Raw genomic sequence first — 23,879 nt, 5'->3', positions numbered from 1 at the left:
ATTCAGCTGGCCCCCCGGGTCCCCGTGACTCGCTCCATGGCCCCGCATGCTCCCTGCGCCGTGCTGCAACGCGTTGGGTGTGCTGCATGAGAGCCCGCTGCTCACCGCTTGTGCCGCTGGCGCCGCGCGCTCCCGCGGCCGGAGTCCGTGCCGGAGTGCTGCACCACTTTGACGTAGTTGTCCAGGTCAGCGAGACCGAGGTATATAAAACCTAGCCGTGCTCAACGTCGAGACCACCCACCGCCGCGATCACCTCGCCCGTCAGCAATGTTGTTGTCGTGGCGAGTGGATTGCATCTCTCTACGGCCATCGCACACATCGTAGTGTCCCTTCCCATGCTCAAAGTCACACACAGCCTTGGCATACTGATACTCGCTCCAGAGGTTCTCGAACGAGAGCACACGGACGCCGGCCCCGTTACGTGCCCCCTCCTTTGGCCTCTCACTCGCGTTCGCCTGTCGCCTCCTCGGCTCGCTGAATGCTAACGCGGTGGTGTGCAGCACGCGCAGGCCGCCGCGGTGTCCCCAGATGCCCCACAGGCATTCACCATTGTTTGTTCCACGGGCTGACCACTGGACAGACCACCTCCACCTCCGTTGGTATTTCATGCTTAATAGTGGCAATGCCTCCACCATACGACTGCCAGCCTGTCTAATCTCCATGGTCGGAGGTGAGTGTCTGGCTGGGCACAAGACCTGCACGTCCTCCACACGGGAGAGCGGCCAGGCCCACGTTTCTCAGCATGTGCAACGCAGAACAGAGTCGCGAATGATATCAAGGGTTTAAGAGATCGGGAGCTCGCTCGGTAAAAACGACGACGCGATTTGGCCGGCTCGGCAGGCTTGACAAGACCCTGAGCACGGGGGCCGCCCTGAGAGATAGCAGCGCGTGATTCGCATGTGACCTGCGTCTGCGCCCCTGATGCGCCCTGGTACCCGTCTATGGCCGCTCAATCCCCGCCCAATGCCCGCTCTACTCGCGCGATACCGCTCTCGTCAGCTCACAACGAGTCACGGGTTGTCCTGTTTAGTCACCCAACTTCCCCGCACACCCACTCTCCAAGTTCCCACTCCCACTCACCGCAGAGCACAGCAGTGGACCAGGTCGGGAATAAGCCGGCCCTAACATCAGATAGCACGGTGCCCCTCATCCTGTGCCTGACGTTCCACCAGTCTCGTCGTTCAAGTCCGACGAATCGCGACCGCTCATCTCCGCTCCAGCGCCGGCAACTTCGCTCCGGCGTCGCTGCGACAAACTCGCGACGCGCGCAACGTCACTGATATGCTGGGTCGCTCGCCAAAGTCGTTCATTAAACTTTGTCGATCTGATACTCCCAGGGCCCGCATCCCAGGGCATCTCTCCCAGCCGCCCAGCCGCTCAACCCGGATTCCGTATACCCGCCCGACGTACCTGCTGCCCTCTCTCTGTGTCGCGTCTGTCTATTCTGGCTGCTGAATGCTTGCATTCTGTCGCGCACCGCGCTACGGCTGACCCCACCAAGCGTGAATGTCTTGTCCAGTCTAAGAATACCGCGAGCGTGAATGATGAATGGCTTCCTCCGCTCTTCCCCCCTCGCACTCCCGTTACAACCTGCCCGCTCGCTTGGGCTGTGTTCGGGCTCAGAGAGAGGCACCACAAGTAACGGGTCAGACATGCACGCAAGTGTTCGGGCTGATCGGTTTTGTGGTATCTGGAGCACCGACGAGGGGACCGGTTGAGTTTCGGTGACAATCTGATCTCTGGGTGGAGCGTCCTCTTCCTCTGCCTCGCCGCCCTCCCGAGGCGCGCAATGTACCTAATTTCCAGAGCTCGCCTCCGCGTACCCCGTGCCTCGCCTTGTCGTCTGATGAAACCGGCCCAATGACACAGCAGAAGTGCGGGATGCGCGCGTCATCGCCCGAACCCAGATGGAGGTGCCAGAGATTCGAGATTCTCGCCCAGACCCGCACAGGAGGAAGGGGAGGCGAGGGCCAGTTACGCCAGTTACGCCAGTCGCCGAGCGCCTCGCCGACCCCGGACGGCTGTGATCCGCTCATACGCCGAAACCGATTGGTCGAGCGGTACGACAAGCACGAACAAGCATCGCGCCTGCGACGCCCTGGATCCCGGCCTCTCACAGCACCTGTTTGGGCATCAGCTCTGTGCAAAGCCAACAGGCAGTGGTGCCATCGGGGCTGTTTGGAATTGTAGCCGAGAGATTTTTCTGGGGCATATCTTGGGGTAACAATTGGCCCTAAGGGACTTGATTGAAGACCGATCCGCACCAGGCCGCCTAGGCAGAATCGGGCAGTCATCAATCCTGACCACAGCACTGGACCCAAGCAACCGTGATTTTTCAAGCCCTCTCGTGCCGCTAACAGCCGTAGGTGCCGTAGGGACGATAGGAGCCTCCGACGCTGATTGGTATCGCCCGTGTGCCCCACATGGACCCGATCGAACCAGCTGGGCCCCGGTGCTGGCCAGAGGGTTTCTTGTCGAGGGTCCTGTGTTTTAGACGAGCGAGCATGCGCTGCTTGTTGTGAGGGCGGCCGGGCGGCCAAGGCCAAGGTGGGGCAGGTCTGCCTGCAGACGTTTTCCAGCACCACTCGAACTCCTCTTCGAGCGGGTATAAGAACTGGCCCGCTTTGTCTCTCCAGAATCTTTCCCTCATCAAGCAACCGACTCGGCCTTCTCCCTCACACTCTTCAAGGACCAGACCAGCCGTGAACACAATGTCGACCCCCAACGTCTCCTCCCCCGACTTCGCTCAGGAGAAGGTCCAGCAGCAGGGCTCTCAGCAGGATGTTGTCTACAACTCCGGCGCTGCCATGAGCCGCTTCATCACCCCCGGTGGACACCCCGCGGACAACTCGCAGCCCGCTCTCCCGGTGTTCCACCGTAAGTTCGCCAACCCTGCCCCTCTCGGTCTCATGGGCTTCGGTGGAACGACCCTCCTCCTCTCGCTTTACAACCTCGGTGCTCGTGGCGTCGAGAAGCCCAACGTCCTCGTCGGTGTCGCCCTCATGTACGGCGGCGTGTGCCAGATCATCTGTGGCTGCATGGAGTGGGCTTGCGGTAACACTTTCGGTACTTGTGCTTTCACCGGCTACGGCGCTTTCTGGGTCTCTTTCGCTTGCATCAACATCCCCTGGTTCGGCGTCGCCAAGGCTTACGAGAAGAACCCCAACGAGATGGCTCAGGCAGTCGGACTCTACCTCGTCATGTGGGGTATCGTAACCTGCTTCCTCCTCACTGCTCTTCTTCGTTCTTCGGTCGCCCTCTGCTTCACCTTCTTCGTCGTCGCCTGTGCCTTCTTCTGTCTCGCGGCAGGTGATCTCTGCGCATCGCACGCCGCCAAGCTCGCCGGTGGTGGCTTCGGAATCGCTGGTGGTCTCGGAGCCATGTACGTCGCCCTCGCTGGTCTCCTCGACGGCAACACCTCGTACTTCACCCTCCCCATCGGCAACCTCGCCCCCGCCTAAGTGCGCATTGCATCGACGTGTGCTCCGCTTTCCTCGGACACCGGACACTCTTCACACATCTCTTCTTGCTCCACATCTACCATCACAACGTTTAGGCGTAATCGCGAGCCCGGCGCGGCTCTCTATCATCTAATCTAAAAACTGTAGTTCATTCTACTTCCCGTTTGTAACCAATGCAATTAGCTAATGACCTCATACAACAGTTTGGGCGGGTCATCTGACCTGCCCGGTTCGCACATCATCTGACCGAACTGGGCGATTAACTGACCGCACTTACCAGCCCTCACCCCAGTCTCGGCCAGCTGACGAACAGATTGACTCGGCGATGCCCAATGCCCTATGCGCGTTGTCGTCACACCGACGGCATTGAACCGGCCCGTGCCGAGAAGCGGTATGCCAAGGTGTCAGCAGCAAGTGTGTGAACGTCGTCATTCTGCAATCAGCTGTGAGATGCCGCAGAGGCGTGCGGAGGCGCGCAGAGGCGCAGCGGGCAGCAGTGCGCAGGCGTGGGGGCGGGGGTGGCGGCGTGGCTTGCGCCTTCCTGAGAGGAAGCAAAGGGCAGCTGCAGAAATCGCAAGGAGCTTAAGGAGAGGCGCTAAAGGCGCACGCTGGTCCGCTCGGCAGATCTTGGCTCCACCTGGCAGCAATCACCGCCCGCCAGACCGACTTTCGGTCTCGGCTACGACCGCCAAAAGGCATCAAGCTTGATCCCGAAATCCTGCAGTCGGTCCTTTCTTTGAGCCCTACGTCAACAACCTCTACGCAGCCCGATCACTCGAATCTCGCCCAGAATGCCCCCCATTCTTCTTCAACGGACCGTTCTGTGCCTTCCGCTGCCGAACACTCTGCATGTGCCGCAGTTGTCCTAAGGGGGCTGATGTTCTGCTGATTCAAGTGTCTGATTATAGCACCGACATTCTGGACAATCCGCGACCGGGCACGCGTGGGACCAACCACCGTCGCCGACACAGTGGGGGAGCATGTGCGGACTCGGTCACTAGGTCACTAGCACGACGCGTCGATCGCAAGGGTGCAAGGCGAGTGATGGCGGGGTGGGGTGCGCCGCTCTACGAGTAAAGCTGTGCGGATGCCCGCATGCGACGTGCATGATGTGCACTCTCGGCACTCGCTTGCATCCCAGCATGCAGAGCACATGCACGATGCGGGGTGCGGAAATAGACGGCGCCGACCCAGGACCCGGCAGCTCATCTGCTGGCATCAGGCTCGACAGGCTCATATCAGTTCGTTTCCGGGGGTGGAGGCACGCTCCACCGATCCACCGATCGACACGCGTCAGTGGCGCGCCACGCGCTGCGCTGCGCATTATGGTTCATCCGACCCTCCTTCATCCTCGCAATCGCTCTTATGTCAACAACAACTCTCAGTATAGCAGCAAGGTCATGCAGTTGGGAGTGGAAAGCTGGCCCCAGATCGGCCTGACCGCTATTATCTGCGTAGACTAGGATGAGGTTGATTCTGGGGGTCATTCAGGCAGACGACAGCAAAGCAGCGTGGTCCTCCGACGAATCACCGAACGAATGGGCCGGGGCACATCACCGACCGACTGGGTCTCCACACCGAGCGGCTGACACGTCCGCTTTGAGCACGTCGACGTTAACGGCAGCCCGTGATCTACGGCACCGAAGCACTCGGCACGCGTCGGCATGACGCTATTCTGCTTCGACGGGGGGGTGGCCCTAGCGTGTTCGAGTGGCTTTGCGGGGTAGGAACGCAGGAACGAAGAAAATGGGCTGGCTGAGACATTGCTGAGACATGTGCCAGCGCCAGGTTGCGAGCAGAGAGTGTCTGGGGAACTGATCAGAGCTATACTTAGCACATGGCGCAGAGGTCCGGAGCGGAGTTTCTTATCGCAGTCATATCGAGCGCAGGGCCCTGCGACCACGAAAGGTGCGAAAGGAGGTAGGATCTGAGAGGCCGTGATGTCGGTATGGAATCTGACAACACGCCAACTCCGAGGCGGAGGGTGGCGTGTCCGAACAGGAGACAGTGGCATGGCGGCGTAGTCTGTTTCTGTTCTCTCTCACCACCTCCTGTGATCCTATCTGCCTGGCTCCTTACGTCTAAGTCTGGCCTGTCAATGACACCAGTCATGCCTCGCTTCGTCCATGTTCTCGGGGTCAGCTTCACCAACCCGATCATGTGATCATAACTCTAAAGACTAACCATAGTCAGCAGTTGTCGTTAGGAGGAAGATGCTGCAGTGGGGCACCGTTGAGGCTGCGGAGGCATCGAGACGTTTCCCCCCACTCTCGCAGCTGTCCCCCGCATTCCGTCGAGGAATGCTGACGGAGTCCTCTCCGCAGGCGTACTCCCCCGCCCCGCATGATGTCTCGTGTCAAGCTCATGATGCCGAGTGTGCCGGTCGATCGCCCTCGGAGAGAAGCGACTAACCAGACATCGACAGCGGCGGCATTCGCCAAACCTCGGGTGAGCTCAAGCGACAACGGTCAGTACGTCCAGCCGAGACGGGCTTTGATGACTATGACTGGGCTATTCCTGTCCGCTGTTGTCTTGTGACTATGTCTCTACCCACGCATGACCGAAATGCGGAGGAAACATCAGAGATGGACCCCCCCCCCCCGCCCTGTGCACCTGACGCGAGAGTCATGACGAAGTCGGGGTTCAGTTGTCGTGGATTCAGGCTGGGCTATGCTAAACCCGTCAAAATTCGGGGCCCAGAGAGACTGAGAATGGCTCTTCCAGAGTTGCCCCATAGGCCCCTGCTCCCCTCAGAAGCGCGTCCCAGCCGGTCATCCTCATATCACCCTGCGCCTCCTGAGCATCGCGAAAGTGGGTGTAGAATCGGAAAATCCCCGGAGAATTGTCAAAAACGACAGGCACCTCGGTATAATCCGACCGCGGCATTCCGAACATCCAACGCTCGTATAGTGTAGGTGGTTATCACCGTCCGTTGTGGTTTATCGTTACACCCCGATCCGGGCTGACCGCTGTTCGACTCAGCGTGCGAGCACGTATTTTTGCTTTTGCGGGGAGCGATGAAGCGGATGGCCGTCGATATCGCGCCTTTGCGTTCACTTGACATGCATTGTGTGTTACTGTCGGTTAGGCTCTGTGCTGGGCGCGAACAGGCCAGTAGGGATGTGCTTGCGGACTGTCGCGCAAGCTCTCAACGCAGCCACCTAAGAACAGCTGTAAAATACCAGCGACGTCATTCGCGCCTTCTTTCCTTTTACCCCCTCGCCCATGCGTAGCGGTACAAAAACTTGCATGATGCTGATTACTTGCTGTAGATGTCTAACTGATTGACTCCGACCCTCGGTTTAACAGGCAGACGGGCAGATGCTCCTCTCACCCCTGCAAAATCGTCCTTCTACTAGATCCTTCCCCAGAACTTCTTCAAGAACAGCGACCTCGATATCGTCATGAGCACGATACCGGCGCCCAGCATGCTGCCAGCATAGTAGCTGACCTGATGGAAGCTGGTCGCCTCCAGAATGGCGCCGCACACGGGCGCGTTCAGGAGTGATCCAAACGCCATGATGGTGTTGCACGTCCCAAACCTTCGCCCGTTATCCTCGACGCTTCCGAGTGCGCCAATGGCGGGCGCGACGAGGGACACGAAGCATCCCTGGAATATACCGTTGATGACCGCCACAGCAGTCAATGACCCCTTGGAGGTCGCGTACGGCCACGCAAACGTCGTGACCATGCTGCACACCAGCCCGGGGATGAGGAAGTTGACGCTGCCCCACTTGTCGGCGATGTAGGCGGGGCCGATGCGGCCGAGGAGACTGCCCGCGTTCGCGATACTGATCAGGTACACGCTGTAATCGCCCAGGCCGAGGCTCTTGCCCATCACGTCGAGGAAGGAGAGGGGCGTGTACAGCCCCGCCTGGATGAAGAAGCACGACGCGACCCAGAAGGACCAGTAGGGCATCTTGAACGCGCGGAGGTTGAGGACTCCGCCCGGCGCGGATTTCGGCGGCAGTCTCGTCCTCAGCACGCACGACGCAAACAGCGTGCAGTACAGCACGAGCAGGCCCGAGATACGCATCGTCCACTTGAACCCGACGAGGCGCATGCAGCGGCTCACGAGGATGGGGAACACGGTTCCGCCCAGACTGGAGCACACGGCGACCAAACCGAGAGCAAAGGCGCGACGGCGGTGGAACCACTGCGCCGTCACGGCCACGGCGGGGCAGAAGAGGAGTCCGACTGAGAAACCGAAGAGAATGCCGTGGGACAGGATCGCTTGCCAGAACGCGGTCACTTCGGCCGTGATGATGATGCTGAAGGGGTAGAGGAGCGAGGCGGTCCAGAAGTATGGCAGGAAGCGGGCTTGGTCCACTAGCCGACCCATGACGACTGAGGGAAGGAAGATGAGGAGGTACTGCATCGATCCGATCCAGCCGCTGGATGTTAGCTTGAGCACCGCAGACGATGAGCGGAGTGGCCGGGGTGAGTGCTCGGGAGGGCGAGAGCCAGCTCGATGCCGTCGTTGCCCCCAATCCCTCACTCCCGCGCGAGTACACTCACATGGTGGAAGCACTCTGCTCGGGAAACTTGTGCGTGTAGTAGTCCTGGAACGTGCCCCAGGCGTTCTGTCATCAGCCCATCTTCTTCACCGTGTCATCAAGATGACCGTGGTCTGCTACAGCCTGAACGCCCATCGCTGTCTGGCTCTTCCCCGCCAGTCCCCCACCCCTGCTTCCAATCCAACAGCAGTTGCAACAGCCCAATACTCACAACAAACCCAAAGGTGCAGAACAGCGTATGCCCCGCTCCAAGCACGACAAGCCACGCCCTCCACCCTCCATCGGGGAACGTGACGACCGTGCCATCGCGTTCCCTAACCCCCTCTTCATCGGCATGATCGTCCTCGTGGGGATGGTGCGGATTCCCGTCCCAATGCCCGATATGGTTCGCCTTATCCTGTGCCTCGAGCGCGGCGAGGTCTGCGTTCGTCATGGTGTACCCGCCCTCCCCATCTGCCTTGAGCACGCCGTTGCCATTCGGCGTGCTGTAGGCCAGGTCTCCATTTGGCAGCTTCTCCGTGACAGCTCCGTTAGTCTTCTCGGCAATATCTCCCTCGGTCGCCGTGAGGGGCGTGTCGCTTGGCCCCTTGAAGGTGCCGTCGGCCGTCTTTAGGTCGCCCAAATCCGTCCGCGAGCGGTCGTTCAGTGTCGCGCTCGTGCTCATCGTGCTCTCTGTTGTTGGCGTCCAGGCATCTTTCTCGCTATGCGGTGTCTCCGGAGTTGGACCAGACATGGCCCCGTTCAGCGTCGTGGAGGGGTCCTTTGGCGCCGCGGCGGCTGGTTCAGCGGCGGAAGCTCGGGGTGCAGGGAGTAGGAGCGGGCTGTGGGGTTGTGGGGTGGGCGATATTTTTGGACGATGGTTGTGCCGAATTCGTCGTTGCCGTTTGAGTTCGTTGTCGACGTCGAGCTCGTCTAGATACACAAGTGATATGAACAGTCAAGAGACAGTGATGATTGTTAAGCAACGCTTGAGGGCTCGCCCCCGCCGCCGGGGGCCGCAATGTGCTCCGCGCGCGGACAGCGGACAAAGGCGGACGAGCGGCGCGGCGTTGAGCCAAGGGGTTAGTTACCGAAAAGGCGAGGAACGGACGGGCATCACCGAAGGCTACACTCTACGACGAGCCGAGCGTTCCCCGGCCACTCAACCCACCACCCCTCTACCGGCCGTTGGGTCGCTTGCGTCGGCGGGCGCTAGGCACACAAAGGCACTGGCGGTTAAACCATGCGCGTGTATGCCGTCAACTTGCTCGTGATTGATAATCCTCCCACCGAGGGAATGCTAATCATGTGACTTGGAATTCGTATTGCATCTTCTTAACATACTTCCCTGTGATCTAGACGGAGTGGCAGCACGCGGCACACTGGTACATTGGGCAGCGGTGCGGGGCACTCAGCGGGGTCTGCCGAACGGTTACGGGTGTAGCTCGGAATGTTGCTGCATTGGCCAGCTACGGACGAGGTGTCCACCTGGACCACGAGAACACGGGGCCACGCACTGAACTCTTGTCTGCCCCTTGATGCCAAGCATCCGATTGCGAGGTACACATCCTGCGACATTGGACTCTCGGGAGCTCAGCCTTGACTTAGTCAACGGCAGTCGCGTGACCCCGTCAGGCATGGCCAGGCAGTGCCGTCAAGACAGGCTAGAGTGAGTCTCATGTGTGCTCTGCTCTTGGCGCGGAATGTCGATCGGCGGTCGCGAGCAAGTCAGCGGTTCCGGCATGCAGGTGCGGAACATGGATGGCTGCTAGCGGGGTTCCAGCGTTCCAGCGAACTGCACTGCTCGTTACCTGCTACGCACCCGAGTTGCTTTGAACTACTCCCAACTCATACAAAGCCGCTTAGACATACAGCACACTCCGCATGCGTAGGGCTGCGCTGGAGTATGCAGCTTGTGACCGAATGCTTGTTATTAAGGCAACCTGAATGGCCGCTGCGGCGAGGGCCACAGGGTTTGCATGACTGTCCGGCTCTGGTACGACGTTGTGGACCGGGCGGTGATGGTCGTATGGTCGGTTGCGCGCTTGTCGGATGATATTTGCCTGGGTCGTGGACCTGGGCCTGGTGTATCCTGGGAGCTGGGAGTTGTGCTTTTCCTGAGTTCAGATGTGAGAGCAGCCTGTGAGATGCGTTGTTGGCTGAGCATGGCGGAGGATGGGGGCCTATGACGAAACCGCAAACCACAATATTCAGGACGGCGGTGTCAGGATTCTGGCTTGCTCTGGCGTGGGCGTGGGCTGCGACAAGTCCTGGGCGCCGGCGCAGGCTGACAGCTGACAGATTGATGATGGGCAATGCCGCCTGCGCCGCTGCAATGGCTGCAAAGTCAGTCGTACTCCCCGTCGCTTGCGAGAGAGAGGGCGGAGGGGGGCGAGGTTTGAGAGGGGCAGCAGCATGACGTTGTAGAATTGGAAGAGAGGGCTTTAGACGACAGCATCTGTGAATTCAAGGCGCGGCGCGAAGGCTGATGACTGGGTTCGGTGGAGGTGCGTTGGAGATGGTTCCGGCATGGACAGAGGTCGTCTGGCCGGTGTGGGCCCATCTGCACCAACTACCACGCTATCCCACCCTGCACCGCACCCTGGCTCTCGCTGGGCACCTGGCACCGGGGCTTGCTCCCTCCCACTCCCATGTCATTCCAACTCCTCAACTCGTCTCTTCTCTCTTTCCTCTTCTCTCATCTTGCACAAGGGTCTCACAGTCATCGTCTCGTTTTCTTTTCTCTCTTTGGCTTTCTTTCCTCTCTCTCTCTCTCTCTCTCGTCTCGTTCCGGGTTCTCGGGTATCATCAAGATCAAAGACCACCAAAAACTGCATCATCTCTCCACGACCAGACAACTCAAAGTCCATCCCCCCCTTTCCCAAACGGCATTCCCATACCCCACCCCCGCCCACTTGCATAACTTCCAAGATCAAGACAGCAAAGCTACTCCCCTAACCACTTCGACACGCACTACAGTCCGACCCTCCCCTTCCTCCCCTCCCCCTCTCCGCAACTTGCATTAACCCTCCCCCTGTCTCTGCCAAATGTCGCAACCGTTCCCTCCTTTCGCCATGTCCAACAATCAGGCCGCCGAGGCGCCTAAGAAGCCCCATCTCTACATCGGTAACATGTCGCCTCGCGTCACCGATCAGATGCTCGCCGAGATCTTCTCCGTCGCCGGGCCCGTCGTCTCTGCAAAGATCATTCAGGATCGCAATTTCCACCACGGCGGCTACAACTACGGCTTCGTCGAGTACACCGACATGCGCAGTGCTGAGCAAGCACTGACGACGCTCAACGGTCGCAAGATCTTTGACTCTGAGATCCGCGTCAACTGGGCCTACCAGGGTCAGGGCAACCGCGAGGACACGCAGCACCACTTCCATGTGTTTGTCGGTGACCTCAGCCCGGAAGTGAACGACGACATTTTGGGCAAGGCGTTTGCCAAGTTTGCGTCGCTGAGCGAGGCTCGCGTCATGTGGGACATGAACTCGGGCAAGAGCCGAGGATACGGCTTCCTCTCCTTCCGGTGAGTACTTCTTAGTCGTGTGCGCACACTTTCAAGGCTGACCAGAGCAGTGACAAGGCAGATGCAGAGCAGGCGATCGCCACTATGAATGGCGAGTGGCTCGGATCTCGGGCTATTCGTGTCAACTGGGCGAACCAGAAGACGCAGACGGGCGGTTCTCGCAGTCTTGGCCTCGGTCAAGGCTTCAACGGCCCTCTGACGTTCGAGCAGGTCGCTGCTCAGACCCCCGACTACAACACGACTGTGTACGTCGGAAACCTGATCCCCTACACGACGCAGGCGGACCTCATTCCCCTGTTCCAGAACTACGGCTATATTGTCGAGATCAGGATGCAGGCCGACCGCGGGTTTGCGTTTGTCAAGCTGGACACGCACGCCAACGCCGCCCTATCCATCACGTCGCTGCAGAACCAGCTGGTCCACGGCCGCCCCATCAAGTGCTCCTGGGGCAAGGACCGCCAAAGCGACGCGCCTGGATACATGGTGCGTCACGCCTTCTCCGAGAGGCCTGACTTCCAGATGTACACCAACAACTACCCATACTTCCCCGGGTACGGGGGTATCCCCGGCCAGCCTGGAGCGCAGTCTCCCGGTCCTGAGAACGGATCAGCTCCCCCTCCCCCACCCACTTGGGACCCCGCAGCGGCAGCTGCCTACTACCAGACCGGCGGCTGGGGCGGCTTCTACAGTGAGTCTGCAAAGACAGCGACCCAGTGGCAGCAGCTGACCAGCTCCTAGGCCAGGAAGCCGCCGCCGTCCCGGCTGCCCAACCTACTCCCCCTAACTAAATTTTAATGTATATTCACAATCACTTTGGCATGCAATACGACATACGTCATATGACTGGGGGCCAGAGGGGCTGATGGGCATCGATGGAGATCGGAGGGCTTGATGCCGAGCAGCCACGGGGGGTTCGCGATGGACACGACTGACACGGAACTCCGTCTGTGATAACTGAGGCCATCAGTGACGGGGAGGTAATGATCAGAGCTTGATGAAAGAGGCGTCAGCTGTCATGGCTGCACGGACCGGGACTGATGGGGGCGCAGCTTTGACCTGCTCAAACAAGCCAGTCGCGCTACAGTATGGGTCGTTAGAGCTTTCTGACTCGATTCAATCGGAGCCGCGGTGTAAGGACAAGTGATAGCGAGCGAAGAACACGAGGACCTAGTAAGCTAGTGACGTGACGATAGTGCATGAATACAAGAATGATATGAGTGGTGTCCCGAGCTTGAAGGAGCTTACGTCCTCCAGCTCTCCGAGACGTGATGCAATGCTGATGCGGCTGACCACATGGCCATGAGATGAGCCTCCCTCCTTTTCCCTTCACACAACGCTGCTTTATGGCAGATTGCGTCCCTCCATCTTAGCCTTGAGCTGGGCGATCTTCTTGTCAATGTCGTCGCCCTCCTTGAGGAGGTCTTTCCGCTGCTCCTCGAGCCTGGGGAACGTTCAGCTTACGAACATGAACAAGACAGCTGGAAACTCACTGGACAATTCTGGCCCTGTTCGCACGCTCCTTGACCTTGTGGTCTGCCTCTGGGGTGACCTCCATCTCCTTGCTGAGGAAGTGCTCCTTGATCGCAAGACCACCGTAGAAGGAGACTACGCAGAGGTTAGCAACACGAAACAAAGGGAGGGGAAAGAGTCAGATGACTCACGGGGCACAACAATAACGGCGCCTGCAATGGCGAGCTTTCTAATATTGGTCAAAAGCATTGTGGGAGGGTTGGAAGGCAGAGAGCAGACTGAACAACAAAAGCTCGAAATCGAAAACAATCGGTCAGTGCCGGTTGGTGGCCAGGCTGCGGGCTCAGGTTCCAGGCAATATTGGGCGGATCTCGCAGAGTGGAAATAAGCTTTTGTAATCGGGATCTAATCGAGGTGGGCTGACTACTTGACACTGGACTTCACGTCATTAGGACGGTGAATTGGTTCCTGAGAGTGTGGCTTAGGCAGGTTAGCGTTTGGTCGCCCTTTGGTTCAACCCACCCACCGTCCGGTGACCCTGCCTTTCTTCAAAACATCCACCTACCTCAACTCATCAACTACATCATTCTCTCTCGTCTTATATCCCTCGTTCCTTCCAACCACCACCCTCCTTCGACCTCCTTTTCGCGATCCCCGGCCCCGACCACCTGTCACCCTCCCCTCCGACCCCTCTCCCCACACCGGGCAACCCGGCAAGCGGCGCCAATGCCCCGCGCCGCTGCCGCTCGCGACACTCCCGCCGGATCGCGCGACACTGGTCTTCCCTATCCCGCCGAGGACCTGTCCGAAGATGACGACCTCTTCTCCTTCCTCCTCGTCGACCAGCTCGGCATGCGTGCCCAGACCAAGCTAGGCGTCCACCCCCAACAGGTCAAGTTCATCGGCCCTGCCCACAATCGCGAAGATGTTTTGAATATCCTCAGGGAAGTGAGTGCTCCGTCTCGGTCTCGGTCGCGCGGCTCCGATTGCTTGTCAACAACAACAACGGAATCTGCAAACCGCACTTTAGCTTTACGTTACGTCCACAATCCTCCCCCTCTATGCACATGGTAGCTGACAATCCTCACAGACGGTACTTCGAGGCACCGATCCCAATATTGCGGCGCAGCGGCTAGCAGAGTGAGTAAGCCCTTCTTGTGGCACGCTGCGATCGACACGCGACTGACGCTTCTCCTAGGCTCCCCGTCATCAAGGAGCATCTGGCCTCGAAGCAGACGGACAAACAACGCGAGAAGACGATGCTGTGAGTTGCGACGTTATCGAGCATAACTGACGGCCAGGCATTTGCGACGATATTGCATGATTTACGCGCCGACGTCGCGAGTGGAGATCTATCGGACCGAGAGGTACGAGGAGATCACGAAGCATCCCGAGCTCGCCGTGTTTGCGACGCGTCCGCTCCTCGAGGGAGAGGTCGTCATGGAGCTGCAGGGCACCTGTGTTCTGCTTCCCGAAGAGTGGCGAATGGAAATGGACGTGTCGGAACGTTTTGCTGCGGAGGATGACCTGGAGGGGCTGGAGATGGACGACGACGAACAGCCGGCCGAATCATCCACCGCGGCTGTTCGACGGAACAAATCGCAGGAACCCCGAGGCGCTCGCCGGAGCACCCGCACGCGGCGAAGAGACTTCAGCATCATCTGGTCGGGCATGAAGAATGCGTACATGCTCTTCCTCGGTCCCGCCCGCTTCCTTAACGTAAGCTCCATCCCTGGGACGTGGCTGACAGTAGCACGATTGTAACCCGAACGTCGAGCTGCTCAGGCAGGGGCCGTCCTGTGTGTCGTTTCGCGTCCTCCGTCCTATCAAGATAGGCGAGGAGCTAACGACATTCTATGGAGAGGACTACTGTGAGTTGTGTGTCTTCGCCGTATAACTGACGCCGCAGTTAGTAAAGGCAACTCCGAATGGTGCGTATACAATTTTTTCGAGGTTCGTTGCTAACGGATTTAGTCTTTGCAAGACTTGCGAGGACACCAAGCGGGGCGGCTACCAGCCTGGAGGTGTTATGGAGCTGGCGAGGATCGGTCTGGAGAAGCTGGAGCGGTCACGAAATGGTTCCGTAGCGCCGTCATCGAAAGGCCAGGTCAACGGTTACGCCCGGTCCGAGGTGGATGACTCGGTGTACGAGGACCCGGGGACGCCAGCATCGTCATGCGTTGTGAGCACGCCGCAGAAGAACGGACAGTGCTCTGTGTCGGCGGCGTCACCCAGCGTGGACACCGCGGCAGGGAGCGAAGAGGAAGACGTGGTCCGTCGGGAACGCCCGATGCGACAAGCCCGAATCAATTCAAAGCCCCTGCAGTGGCACAAGCGGCCACCGTCTCGAAAACAGCGCGCGCAGACGGCAACGCAACATCCTCTAGTGGCTGTCGAGGCGGACGACACGATTCGTTGTGTCACCTGCGCGTGCGCTCTCGAGGACCGGGAATGGGACCCGCTGACGAGCTGGGCCGATTTTTGTCCGCGCTGCTATCGTCACGCGATCGTGTTCCAGCTCCCGTGGCCGGCGCACCGGGCTCAGGATGTTAGGGAATATCCTCCAGTCCACCTGATACCTCCCGGGTACTGGCCGCGGAAGGTTACGTCTGTGTCGCTGCCGTCTCTGAACCCGGTGCGACACAAGAAGAATGCCGTCGAGCCAGAACCCGTGCAGCCCGTGTACGACCAGGTGCTCATTCCCGACACGCGGGAGATGCGTCGTGCGCGCAACTTCCGCCTGGCGATCGAGCGCGAGGAATGCGTCATCGAGCAGCTCCGCGTTGCCGCATGGGAGCAGCAAGAGACGCGCGAGCTCGCCGCCATTGCAGCGCAGGAGCGCCGCGACGCGGCCAAGAAGGCGCGCGAGGAAGCAAAGCGGAAGCGCAATGAGGGTAAGATCCGCGGCTCGGGTCTCTGGCAGCGATACGAGTACCAGCCTGTCGAGGAGATCGAGAAGCGCATCCGCGAACGCACGACAGTTGTTAGCGGCACGCGTCGTGGCGGCCGGTATCGCCAGGACAGCGATGAGGAGGACCTCGCGCGCCGGGCTCAGGAAGCCCTCAACGCCGATCTCAAACGCGAGAAGGAACTGCAGGAGCGCAACAGGCGATACCGCATGAAGGGGCAGGAGGACGCGTCGGACGACGACGACGCCGAGGACGAGCGCGACGAACAAGAGGCTGCGGCGGCTCTCGAACCGGCGCCGGCAGCTGCTCCGGCAGTCGACGTCAAGCCGCCGCAAGCACGGCTTGGCTTATCGTCCCGACTGCCTGGAAGGACACCCGATGTCGCGTCGCCCGCATCCATCAAGCAGTCGCCACAGTCTGCGCCGCGTAGCGCGGTCCGCCGCACGCCGCAGGTCACGGAGACGATCGACTTGACAATGTCTGACAGCGACGAGGACGCCAAGGCGGCGGCGCGGCCAAAACGTCCACTTCCCAAGGCGTCTGCGCCCATTACGCCGTCTCCGGCGACAGCGCGCACTTCTGCCGGCTCTGTCAACCCCTCTCCCGCGCCGTCTGGCGCGACGACCGACTCCCCCGCCTCTCGCCGCAAGCGCGGTCGTCCCCCTGGCACTGGGTACAGGCAGAAGCGCGAGGCGAAGCGTCTGGAGCGAGAGGCGCGCCAGCGCGAAGTCATGCATACTGCCGGCATTGCCGCCGGGCTCGTTAAGGCGAACGGAGTGCCTCCTACGGTCAACGGGGCAGTCAATGGGACTCGCCCTGTACCTGCCGCGGCTAGTGAGCCGAAGGCGCCAGTGACCACAGAGGAGAAGAGTCCGAGCCAGCTGGTCAACGGCGACACAGCGAACGGGTGGGGTGCCTCGCGCGTCACGAACGCGATCAGCGGCACGATCAGCGCGGCGAAGCGCGTTCTCACCGACTCGTCACGCCTGCACATGTCTCCCTCGCCGGTGCGCAAGACGCACGCGAACGGCCTCGTCTCGCCTCATCTCCGGGAACCCCCCGCGCCGGCACCGGGAGCTTCTGCAGATGAAGCTTCTCCGCCGTCCTACGACGAAGGGGTCGTGTTCGACGTGCCCCTCAGCTCCTCGAAGCGAAAACGCGTCTCGGACGCTTCCGTGGCGAGCACAGGGAGCACAGGAAGCGTGGTGCCGCCGCGAAAGAAGCGGACGTTCTTCAAGAGCGTGTTCACGTCGCCGAAACCGCCCAAGGCGCTCGACCCCAAGACCAAGACACACACTAGCGCTGATGTGTTACGGCCTTTCGCTAGTCCGAAGATTAAGAAGAAGCACCTTGACCCGCGCGATGGGAATGACGCTTACTCGCTCTCGAGGCTGATGTGGAGTGGTCGCGGGTGAGGCAGCGCCAGCTGCCGAACTGCCGGGTATCTCGCCAGCAGTTAAGAGCTTTAGCGGGGCATCGGCCGGAGTCCGGCGAACGGCGCGGTGAGATCGGGCATGACGGACATTCTTCTCCATCAGAGTGCAGTTGGCATTCTGTCTTTTCGTTCTTGACACTTTTTTTCCTGGTTCCTCTAGAGGTTACCCCCTTCCTCCGCCACCTAGAGTTAAGGAAGTTGCCCCCCCCCCTTTGCATCAGTAGTAGCGCATGCAGATGTAGCTGTAACGGCGAGCGGCCGCGGCCGTCAGGCCGTTGGCCGCGGGGCGGGTGATCGCTGGAGAAAGGAGCGAAGAAGGAGGGGGAGGGTAGACCAGACTGACATGGTTGCAGAAGTCTGACATCATTACTTGCCACAAGACATGCTTGAGAGATGACGAAAGGGGCTTGCGGTGACCAGCATTCGACTCTGCACTGTCGTGCCTCCACTCTGCACGTCTGCATATTCTGCACTCTGCCTAGAAGTGGGAGGAGCGAGATGCGCAGTAAACCATACAGCGTGTCGGGTTCAGGGACACCCTACGCGGCGCGGCGAAGCCTGACTTGCCCGTGGCCCGTAACCCACACGCGCAACCTGGACGAATCACACGCTCGTCAGAGGTTGCGATCGAAAGCTTCAGCTTTGGACGCGTCTCGATCTCCCCTTCCTTTTCCTCTAGGCTAGTCCAAGATCGCGCCGAAAGGCTGACAGGTTGAAGGACTGCGCTCGCAGTTTGTTCGCAGCGTGGCTGTAGTTTGGCGTCACTGTCTTCTTCACTCCTCGTACTCCTCACTCCTCCCAGAAAGAAACACTAGGAAGGCTCGAGGATTGGTTGGATTGGCTGGATTAGAACCGGTGCCACGGTTCCTGCTCTTCCGAGCGAGCGTGAGCGACTGACTGGTGATGCTGTGCCTGGGAAGCCTGCCGCCTGAATAAGTCTCGTCCAGCTTGCTCTAATCCTAAGATCCTAAGAGCGATGCAGTAATCGCCCCTCTTCCCCTTTCTAATAGACGGGTTACCCTTACTCTCCCCTCCATGAGCTAGCTCCATATAACCTGCGTCTGGCGCTGATCAGAGTTCGCGGAACCAAGCTGGCACGATGACCGAAGGGGAGGTGCCATGGAGCTGGGTCGGTCCGACTGGGAGGGCACACCGGGAAACACGGCACGCTCCGGACGGCGGAAGCGGCATTGTACGGCAAGGCGCGCAAGGCGGCACGGTGAATACAACGCGGCATGAATATGGGGTGAATACGGTGACTTTGAATACAAAGCCTGGGGGAGTGAAATGTGCCGTTCAATCCCCACCCCGCCCCGGCCAGCCCCAACTTTCCCACCCACGCTCTCCCACCCAGGCAGCCAGGCAGGCAGTTCGACGCGACGCGCCCGTCGATCCTTCCTTCCCCCAGAGTCGAGCGGATCCCGCGATCCTGCATACGGTACCGGACCGACTGTCGAGCGGATGCGTTGATCCGCCCCTTTGATGTGGGTGGTTTCGTTTTCACACACGCGTCCATCTTTACGGTTAATCCTTCCTTTTGGCCCCCACATGCACAGCAACATGATATTACCTCTTAACCACGCAATGCATGAAAACTTTCACTTGTATTGCCCCATCTGCCCCCCATGGCCGCCCCTTGCCGCCCCAGACATGACAGACGCTGAGGTATGCGACAAGGTGCGGACTCTAGTTTGAAAGCCAGCCCCCAAATTAGCTGCCAAGAGGGATGTAAGGATCGACTGGCTGTCTGGATCCAGACTTGGTAGGGACAGACTGTGAACAACGTGCAATAGTGGTGAGCCAGTCGGTTGACCCGTCCTCCACTCTAGCCATGGTGGACCCAATGCTGAATGCGGAACCTGGTGAACCCAGTGCTCGGACAGTCTAACAGCAGACACGCACGCGTACGCACGAGTGTGGGGGTGCCGCCGGATACTGCGGTGGGCTGTGAGCTATGACAGTGCAGGAGGATGATTGGGATGCACGGTGTAGCAGCGCTCAGCGGCGTTGGCTGGCTGGCCATGGCTGGGGCTCAGGATGTTCAGGTCCAGGGCCATACGTCAGGACTGTTGCAGCGCAGGACGGCAGAAGTGGCCAGGGACAGACACTCGGACCTGACGGGCATGACACAGTCCTGAGCCTGGCTCTCACTCTCTCCCCAGTTGGATGGATGGACACTCTCCCTCTCCGCACCGGGTCATCTGCCCAGCCAGCACTGCACATCACTCCCATACCCCCCGCCTCCTCTCCCACATCTTGAGTCTTCCTCATCTCTCCCTTTCCCTCTGTGGAAACAACACTTCTACTTACACCCAACTAATCATCCCTCGTCCTCCGACCTCATCTCTCCTTCCCCTTCTCCGACCCTTCCTACCCCGCCGCCCACTCACGCTCGCTACAATGGCTTCCCTCCAGACACCCCAGGCTCAGTCCGCCCGCCAGCGCGGTCACTCCTCCATCGTGAGTACACCAACACTTCCTCGCACACACACACTCGGAACAGCAGCGATCAAGCTCTGGGATAGCTGGCATGGAGCTCTGGCAGCGACATCGGTTACAGATGCTCGCCCAGCCCTTGCTGCCGATAGCCAGCAGCCAGCCCCAGACACTCCCGAGACCATCGCCGAGGTGCCAGGAACCCCACACCGTGCATCGTGACTAAGCCCGAGACGGATCGCTGACCACATCGCTCTTCCCCGCCTCCTCTCTACCCGCTCACTACCGCTTCTGACGACTCTTGCCGGACTGATTGACACTCCGACCAACTCACGGCGTCATACGTGTCACTGAATCGGGCCCTCACCTCCACCGTCCCTGCCCCCTTTGAACGTGAACCCTTGCTTTACCCCGTGCCTTTGCCGCGAACGCTGCACTCTCCGGCATCATCACGCTGGCTGGTCTGGGAATCCCGTCTCGCACGTTGTTCTGGATGGCTTGAACGATCCGCTGCTTGCTTGACACTGTACGGCGCTGAAATTTCGCCCCGCCCACCCCGCCCGGCTGCACCGCTCTCGCCCTCGGCGTGCCGCTCGCACTACCGCTACGATCGATGACGCGCATTCCCACACGCAGGACTTCAAGTCGGCCACCACCGGTGTCGCCGCCAAGGCCATGCGCAATGAGCTCAACCGCATGGTCCAGGGCGTCACTGACCCCGCCAAGAAGAAGGTGAGTAGCGTCAGCCCACGGAGACTTCTAGACGCCGTGCCGTACCCGTCTGGCGCAAGCTTCGCCCAGCTTCGCGCGCTTCTCTCGCCGGACCCCAGCTGTGTATCGAACACACAGAAGCTGCTCCGACACGCTGGGCGCCGGCAGTGTGACACGTCGCAAGCCGTCGCCCGTGCTGGCCAATACTGGCCCCGCGCAATCACAAATCGAGCTCGGACCCGCCCAGGCGTGCTGCGCAGCATGTGTCATGTACCATGGACCGCCAGCGCCAGCCGCGCTAAGCCGCGCCCCTGTCCTTGCAGGGATGAACGTTGCTTAATCGGCGCGATTCTGCGATTTGTGATCGGCTCGGTCCTCCAGCATCAGGCTATCGCGCACATGCACATGCATGCACGCGCCTGCTCTACGGCCGCTATCGCGAGCAGTGCGAGTTGGGCACGTCGCTAGCCCAATTACCATCGCGGTGCTATCGCAGCCTTTGCCGTGGTGGCGGGCGCCACCCGGTCCGCGCACGGTGGTCATCGCTCCCGCTAGCTTCCCGGCCCGGACTGACAATAACAGATCTTCAACGCCGAGATGGAGTCCTTCTTCCTCCTCTTCAACCGCTACCTGACCGAGAAGGCCAAGGGCGAGCGCATGTGAGTAAACTGGCGAGACTGCAAATTGCATGCAGTCGATGTGCAGCTTCGAAATGAGTACTCAGCTGACTTCCCAGTGACTGGGAGAAGATCCAGCCCCCCAACCCCGAGCAGGTCCGCCCCTACGAGGTCCTCCCCAATGTCGACCCCTCGATCCTCAACAAGCTCGCCGTCCTCAAGCTCAACGGTGGTCTCGGAACCACCATGGGCTGTGTCGGCCCCAAGTCGGTCATTGAGGTCCGTGAGGGCATGACCTTCCTCGACCTCTCGGTCCGCCAGATTGAGCACCTCAACGAGAAGTACAACGTCAACGTTCCCTTCATTCTCATGAACTCGTTCAACACGGACGAGGACACCCAGCGCATCATCCAGAAGTACCAGAACCACAACATCTCCATCCTCACCTTCAACCAGTCCCGCTACCCCCGTGTCGACAAGGAGTCGCTCCTCCCCTGCCCCGAGAACGCCGACTCTGACAAGTCGAACTGGTACCCTCCCGGACACGGTGACATCTTTGACGCTCTCACCAACTCTGGCCTCCTCGACCAGCTGATTGCTGCCGGCAAGGAGTACATCTTCATCTCCAACGTTGACAAACTCGGTGCCGTCGTTGACCTCAACATCTTCCAGACCATGATCGACTCCCAGGCCGAGTACGTCATGGAGGTCACTGACAAGACCAAGGCGGACATCAAGGGTGGAACCATCATTGACTACGAGGGCAAGCCCCGACTTCTCGAGGTCGCCCAGGTCCCCAAGGACCACCTCGACGAGTTCTGCAGCACCCGCAAGTTCAAGATCTGTAAGTTGACGATCGTGGATAGAAACTGATCTCAGTCAACACGAACAACATTTGGGTCAACCTCAAGGCGATCAAGCGCGTCATGGACAATGACGAGCTCAACCTCGAGATTATCGTCAACAACAAGGTCACGGACAAGGGTCAGGCCGTCATTCAGCTCGAGACCGCCATCGGTGCCGCGATCAAGCACTTCTCGTCTGCTATCGGCATCAACGTCCCCCGTTCGCGTTTCCTTCCCGTCAAGTCGTGCTCTGACCTGCTCCTGATCAAGTCGTCGCTCTACAACCTGCAGCACGGTGTGCTGTCGATGGACAAGTCGCGCGAGTTTGGCGGAACCCCCGTCGTCAAGCTCGGCGACCAGTTCAAGAAGGTTGCCAACTTTGAGAAGCGCTTCAAGTCGATCCCCAACATCAAGGAGCTCGACCACCTCACTGTTTCCGGCGACGTCTGGTTCGGAAAAGGCGTCCGTCTCGCGGGAACCTGCATCATTGTCGCCACCGAGGGCAACAAGATTATGATCCCCGACGGAACCAACCTCGAGAACAAGCTTATCACTGGCAACCTCAGCATTATTGACCACTAAGCGGCGCGACGCCGGAGCGACGCCGGAGCGCCGCAGGCGCGCGGAGGTGTCGCGTAGGCGTGTTAGGTTTATCGGAAACCCATATCGCATCGTTTAGTTATAGTCTTCCTCTCTCCCTCTCTCTCTCTCTCAACCCAAAATGCCAGCCCAACCAACAGAACATTTTCCCCACCCCAACCCATTATATACCAGCTCGATAAGCACTGTAGTGTCAAGACGCCCAACCTTAGTCTTTTTCTTCCCCTAAACCTTTGAATTATGACATTCGGTTTAAGTTGCAAGCCTTCGGTGCAATAATTTAGCGTGAGAGGACTGACATGTACGTGTGCAGTGTTAGTGGTGTTCTAGACTTTGGTGCAACGAGGGGCCATGGCAAAGTGGATATTTGGCATAGAAAAGGACTTGAGATGTATGTAAGGTGTGGACAAGCGTGCCCGGATCGTATGTTTAGCGGCGGTTCGCAGTTCCAGCGGCGCCAGTGTTAACACCAGTAGCCCTCGCCTGAGCGCCGCCGGCAGCAGCAGCGCCAGCTCCCTGCGCAGCGGGCCTCGCCTGCGCGCGGTTGCTGTTTCCAACGAGGTTGCCGCCGCCCCAAGTGCGAATAACCCTTTTGGCAGTTCCCCAGGCATTCTGCACGCCGGCGCCCTGCTTGGCGACGACGCCGTCAATCCGCCCAGTAATGCCGTCAATAGCGTTCTTGGTGAATGTGCTCTGGTGGTATCGCAGGCGGAGGAAGTGGGCGAAGAAGATGGGCGCGACGAAGCTGTTCTGGAACGTGAGCCCGCCGAGGAGCACGCGCGCAAAGATGACCAGCTCGGCGTACGAGACGAAATTCATCGCACTGTCGTAGTGCCCCTTCACCCAGGACTGGATGCGGCGGCCGAGGGACTCGGCCCAGTTTGGCTGCGCGTTGGGGCCCGAGGTCTTACTGGGGAGTTGGTCAGCTTGCTCTATCATGTGGAAAGCTTCAAGAAGTAAGAGATAGCTGGGGAGTTGAGAATGGAGAAAGGAGAAGGAAGAAGGAAGAAGGGAGACAGGAGGACGGGGCGACGGCTGGCGCCGCCGCTGGAGGTACTTACGCATAGAACTTGGGCAGAATGTTGGTGCGCAGGAAGGTCGCGCAGTGGAAGAGCGAGAACGTCGCGAACGGGAGGATCGTGACTGGCGGTTAGCTATCACTTCTTGGTCTCGCAGCTCTGTCCAGCGGGGGTGCGCGCGCTCATGTGGATTGAGACGCTCGCGCTCTCAGGCGGCGCTCGCTCGCTCGCTCAACTTGGGAGCACACCTCGTGCCCCCTCGGTGCGTTACCGAGGTCGCCGCGGACACACGAGGAGCCCGCGTTACGAGGCAGAAACCATCCAACTCTACACCGGCTCGTGCTCCTT

The 23,879-nt window shown here is 59.8% G+C and overlaps 8 protein-coding genes and 1 non-coding gene across 9 annotated transcripts; 6 read left to right on the top strand and 3 right to left on the bottom strand.

The window, feature by feature from the left end:
* Window positions 1-2,711: 2,711 nt before the first annotated feature.
* On the top strand, window positions 2,712-3,461 carry A1Q1_07218 (uncharacterized protein; the record flags this gene model as incomplete). Its single annotated transcript, XM_014327454.1, has 1 exon — window positions 2,712-3,461. One exon carries the CDS (start codon window positions 2,712-2,714, stop codon window positions 3,459-3,461), a length of 750 nt encoding a protein of 249 aa, XP_014182929.1.
* Window positions 3,462-6,361: 2,900 nt separating this feature from the next.
* Window positions 6,362-6,453, top strand: A1Q1_t195. The gene has a single exon. It is a non-coding gene; the product is annotated as a tRNA-His (tRNA).
* Window positions 6,454-6,816: 363 nt separating this feature from the next.
* On the bottom strand, window positions 6,817-8,711 carry A1Q1_07217 (uncharacterized protein; the record flags this gene model as incomplete). Its single annotated transcript, XM_014327453.1, has 3 exons — window positions 6,817-7,855; window positions 7,980-8,023; window positions 8,190-8,711. 3 exons carry the CDS (start codon window positions 8,709-8,711, stop codon window positions 6,817-6,819), a joined length of 1,605 nt encoding a protein of 534 aa, XP_014182928.1.
* Window positions 8,712-11,031: 2,320 nt separating this feature from the next.
* Window positions 11,032-12,277, top strand: A1Q1_07216 (non-translatable mRNA -binding protein; the record flags this gene model as incomplete). The annotated part of the gene is made up of 3 exons (XM_014327452.1): window positions 11,032-11,489; window positions 11,540-12,177; window positions 12,228-12,277. 3 exons carry the CDS (start codon window positions 11,032-11,034, stop codon window positions 12,275-12,277), a joined length of 1,146 nt encoding a protein of 381 aa, XP_014182927.1.
* A 553-nt stretch (window positions 12,278-12,830) lies between these two features.
* Window positions 12,831-13,208, bottom strand: A1Q1_07215 (uncharacterized protein; the record flags this gene model as incomplete). The annotated part of the gene is made up of 3 exons (XM_014327451.1): window positions 12,831-12,930; window positions 12,980-13,094; window positions 13,151-13,208. The coding sequence occupies 3 exons, from the start codon at window positions 13,206-13,208 to the stop codon at window positions 12,831-12,833; spliced, it is 273 nt and encodes a 90-aa protein (XP_014182926.1).
* Window positions 13,209-13,685: 477 nt separating this feature from the next.
* On the top strand, window positions 13,686-17,283 carry A1Q1_07214 (uncharacterized protein; the record flags this gene model as incomplete). Its single annotated transcript, XM_014327450.1, has 7 exons — window positions 13,686-13,907; window positions 14,050-14,099; window positions 14,158-14,223; window positions 14,327-14,678; window positions 14,745-14,830; window positions 14,873-14,890; window positions 14,934-17,283. 7 exons carry the CDS (start codon window positions 13,686-13,688, stop codon window positions 17,281-17,283), a joined length of 3,144 nt encoding a protein of 1,047 aa, XP_014182925.1.
* Window positions 17,284-21,047: 3,764 nt separating this feature from the next.
* A1Q1_07213 (UTP-glucose-1-phosphate uridylyltransferase) lies at window positions 21,048-21,940 on the top strand (the record flags this gene model as incomplete). Its single annotated transcript, XM_014327449.1, has 2 exons — window positions 21,048-21,109; window positions 21,187-21,940. The coding sequence occupies 2 exons, from the start codon at window positions 21,048-21,050 to the stop codon at window positions 21,938-21,940; spliced, it is 816 nt and encodes a 271-aa protein (XP_014182924.1).
* Window positions 21,941-21,993: 53 nt separating this feature from the next.
* A1Q1_07212 (UTP-glucose-1-phosphate uridylyltransferase) lies at window positions 21,994-22,494 on the top strand (the record flags this gene model as incomplete). The annotated part of the gene is made up of 1 exon (XM_014327448.1): window positions 21,994-22,494. One exon carries the CDS (start codon window positions 21,994-21,996, stop codon window positions 22,492-22,494), a length of 501 nt encoding a protein of 166 aa, XP_014182923.1.
* A 447-nt stretch (window positions 22,495-22,941) lies between these two features.
* On the bottom strand, window positions 22,942-23,577 carry A1Q1_07211 (endoplasmic reticulum protein; the record flags this gene model as incomplete). Its single annotated transcript, XM_014327447.1, has 1 exon — window positions 22,942-23,577. The coding sequence occupies one exon, from the start codon at window positions 23,575-23,577 to the stop codon at window positions 22,942-22,944; it is 636 nt and encodes a 211-aa protein (XP_014182922.1).
* Window positions 23,578-23,879: the final 302 nt, after the last annotated feature.

Source organism: Trichosporon asahii (genome assembly GCF_000293215.1).
Source record: "Trichosporon asahii var. asahii CBS 2479 unplaced genomic scaffold scaffold00009, whole genome shotgun sequence".
In the NCBI taxonomy this organism is placed as follows: Eukaryota; Fungi; Basidiomycota; class Tremellomycetes; order Trichosporonales; family Trichosporonaceae; genus Trichosporon; species Trichosporon asahii.
This window is presented reverse-complemented; position numbering and strand designations above follow the sequence as displayed.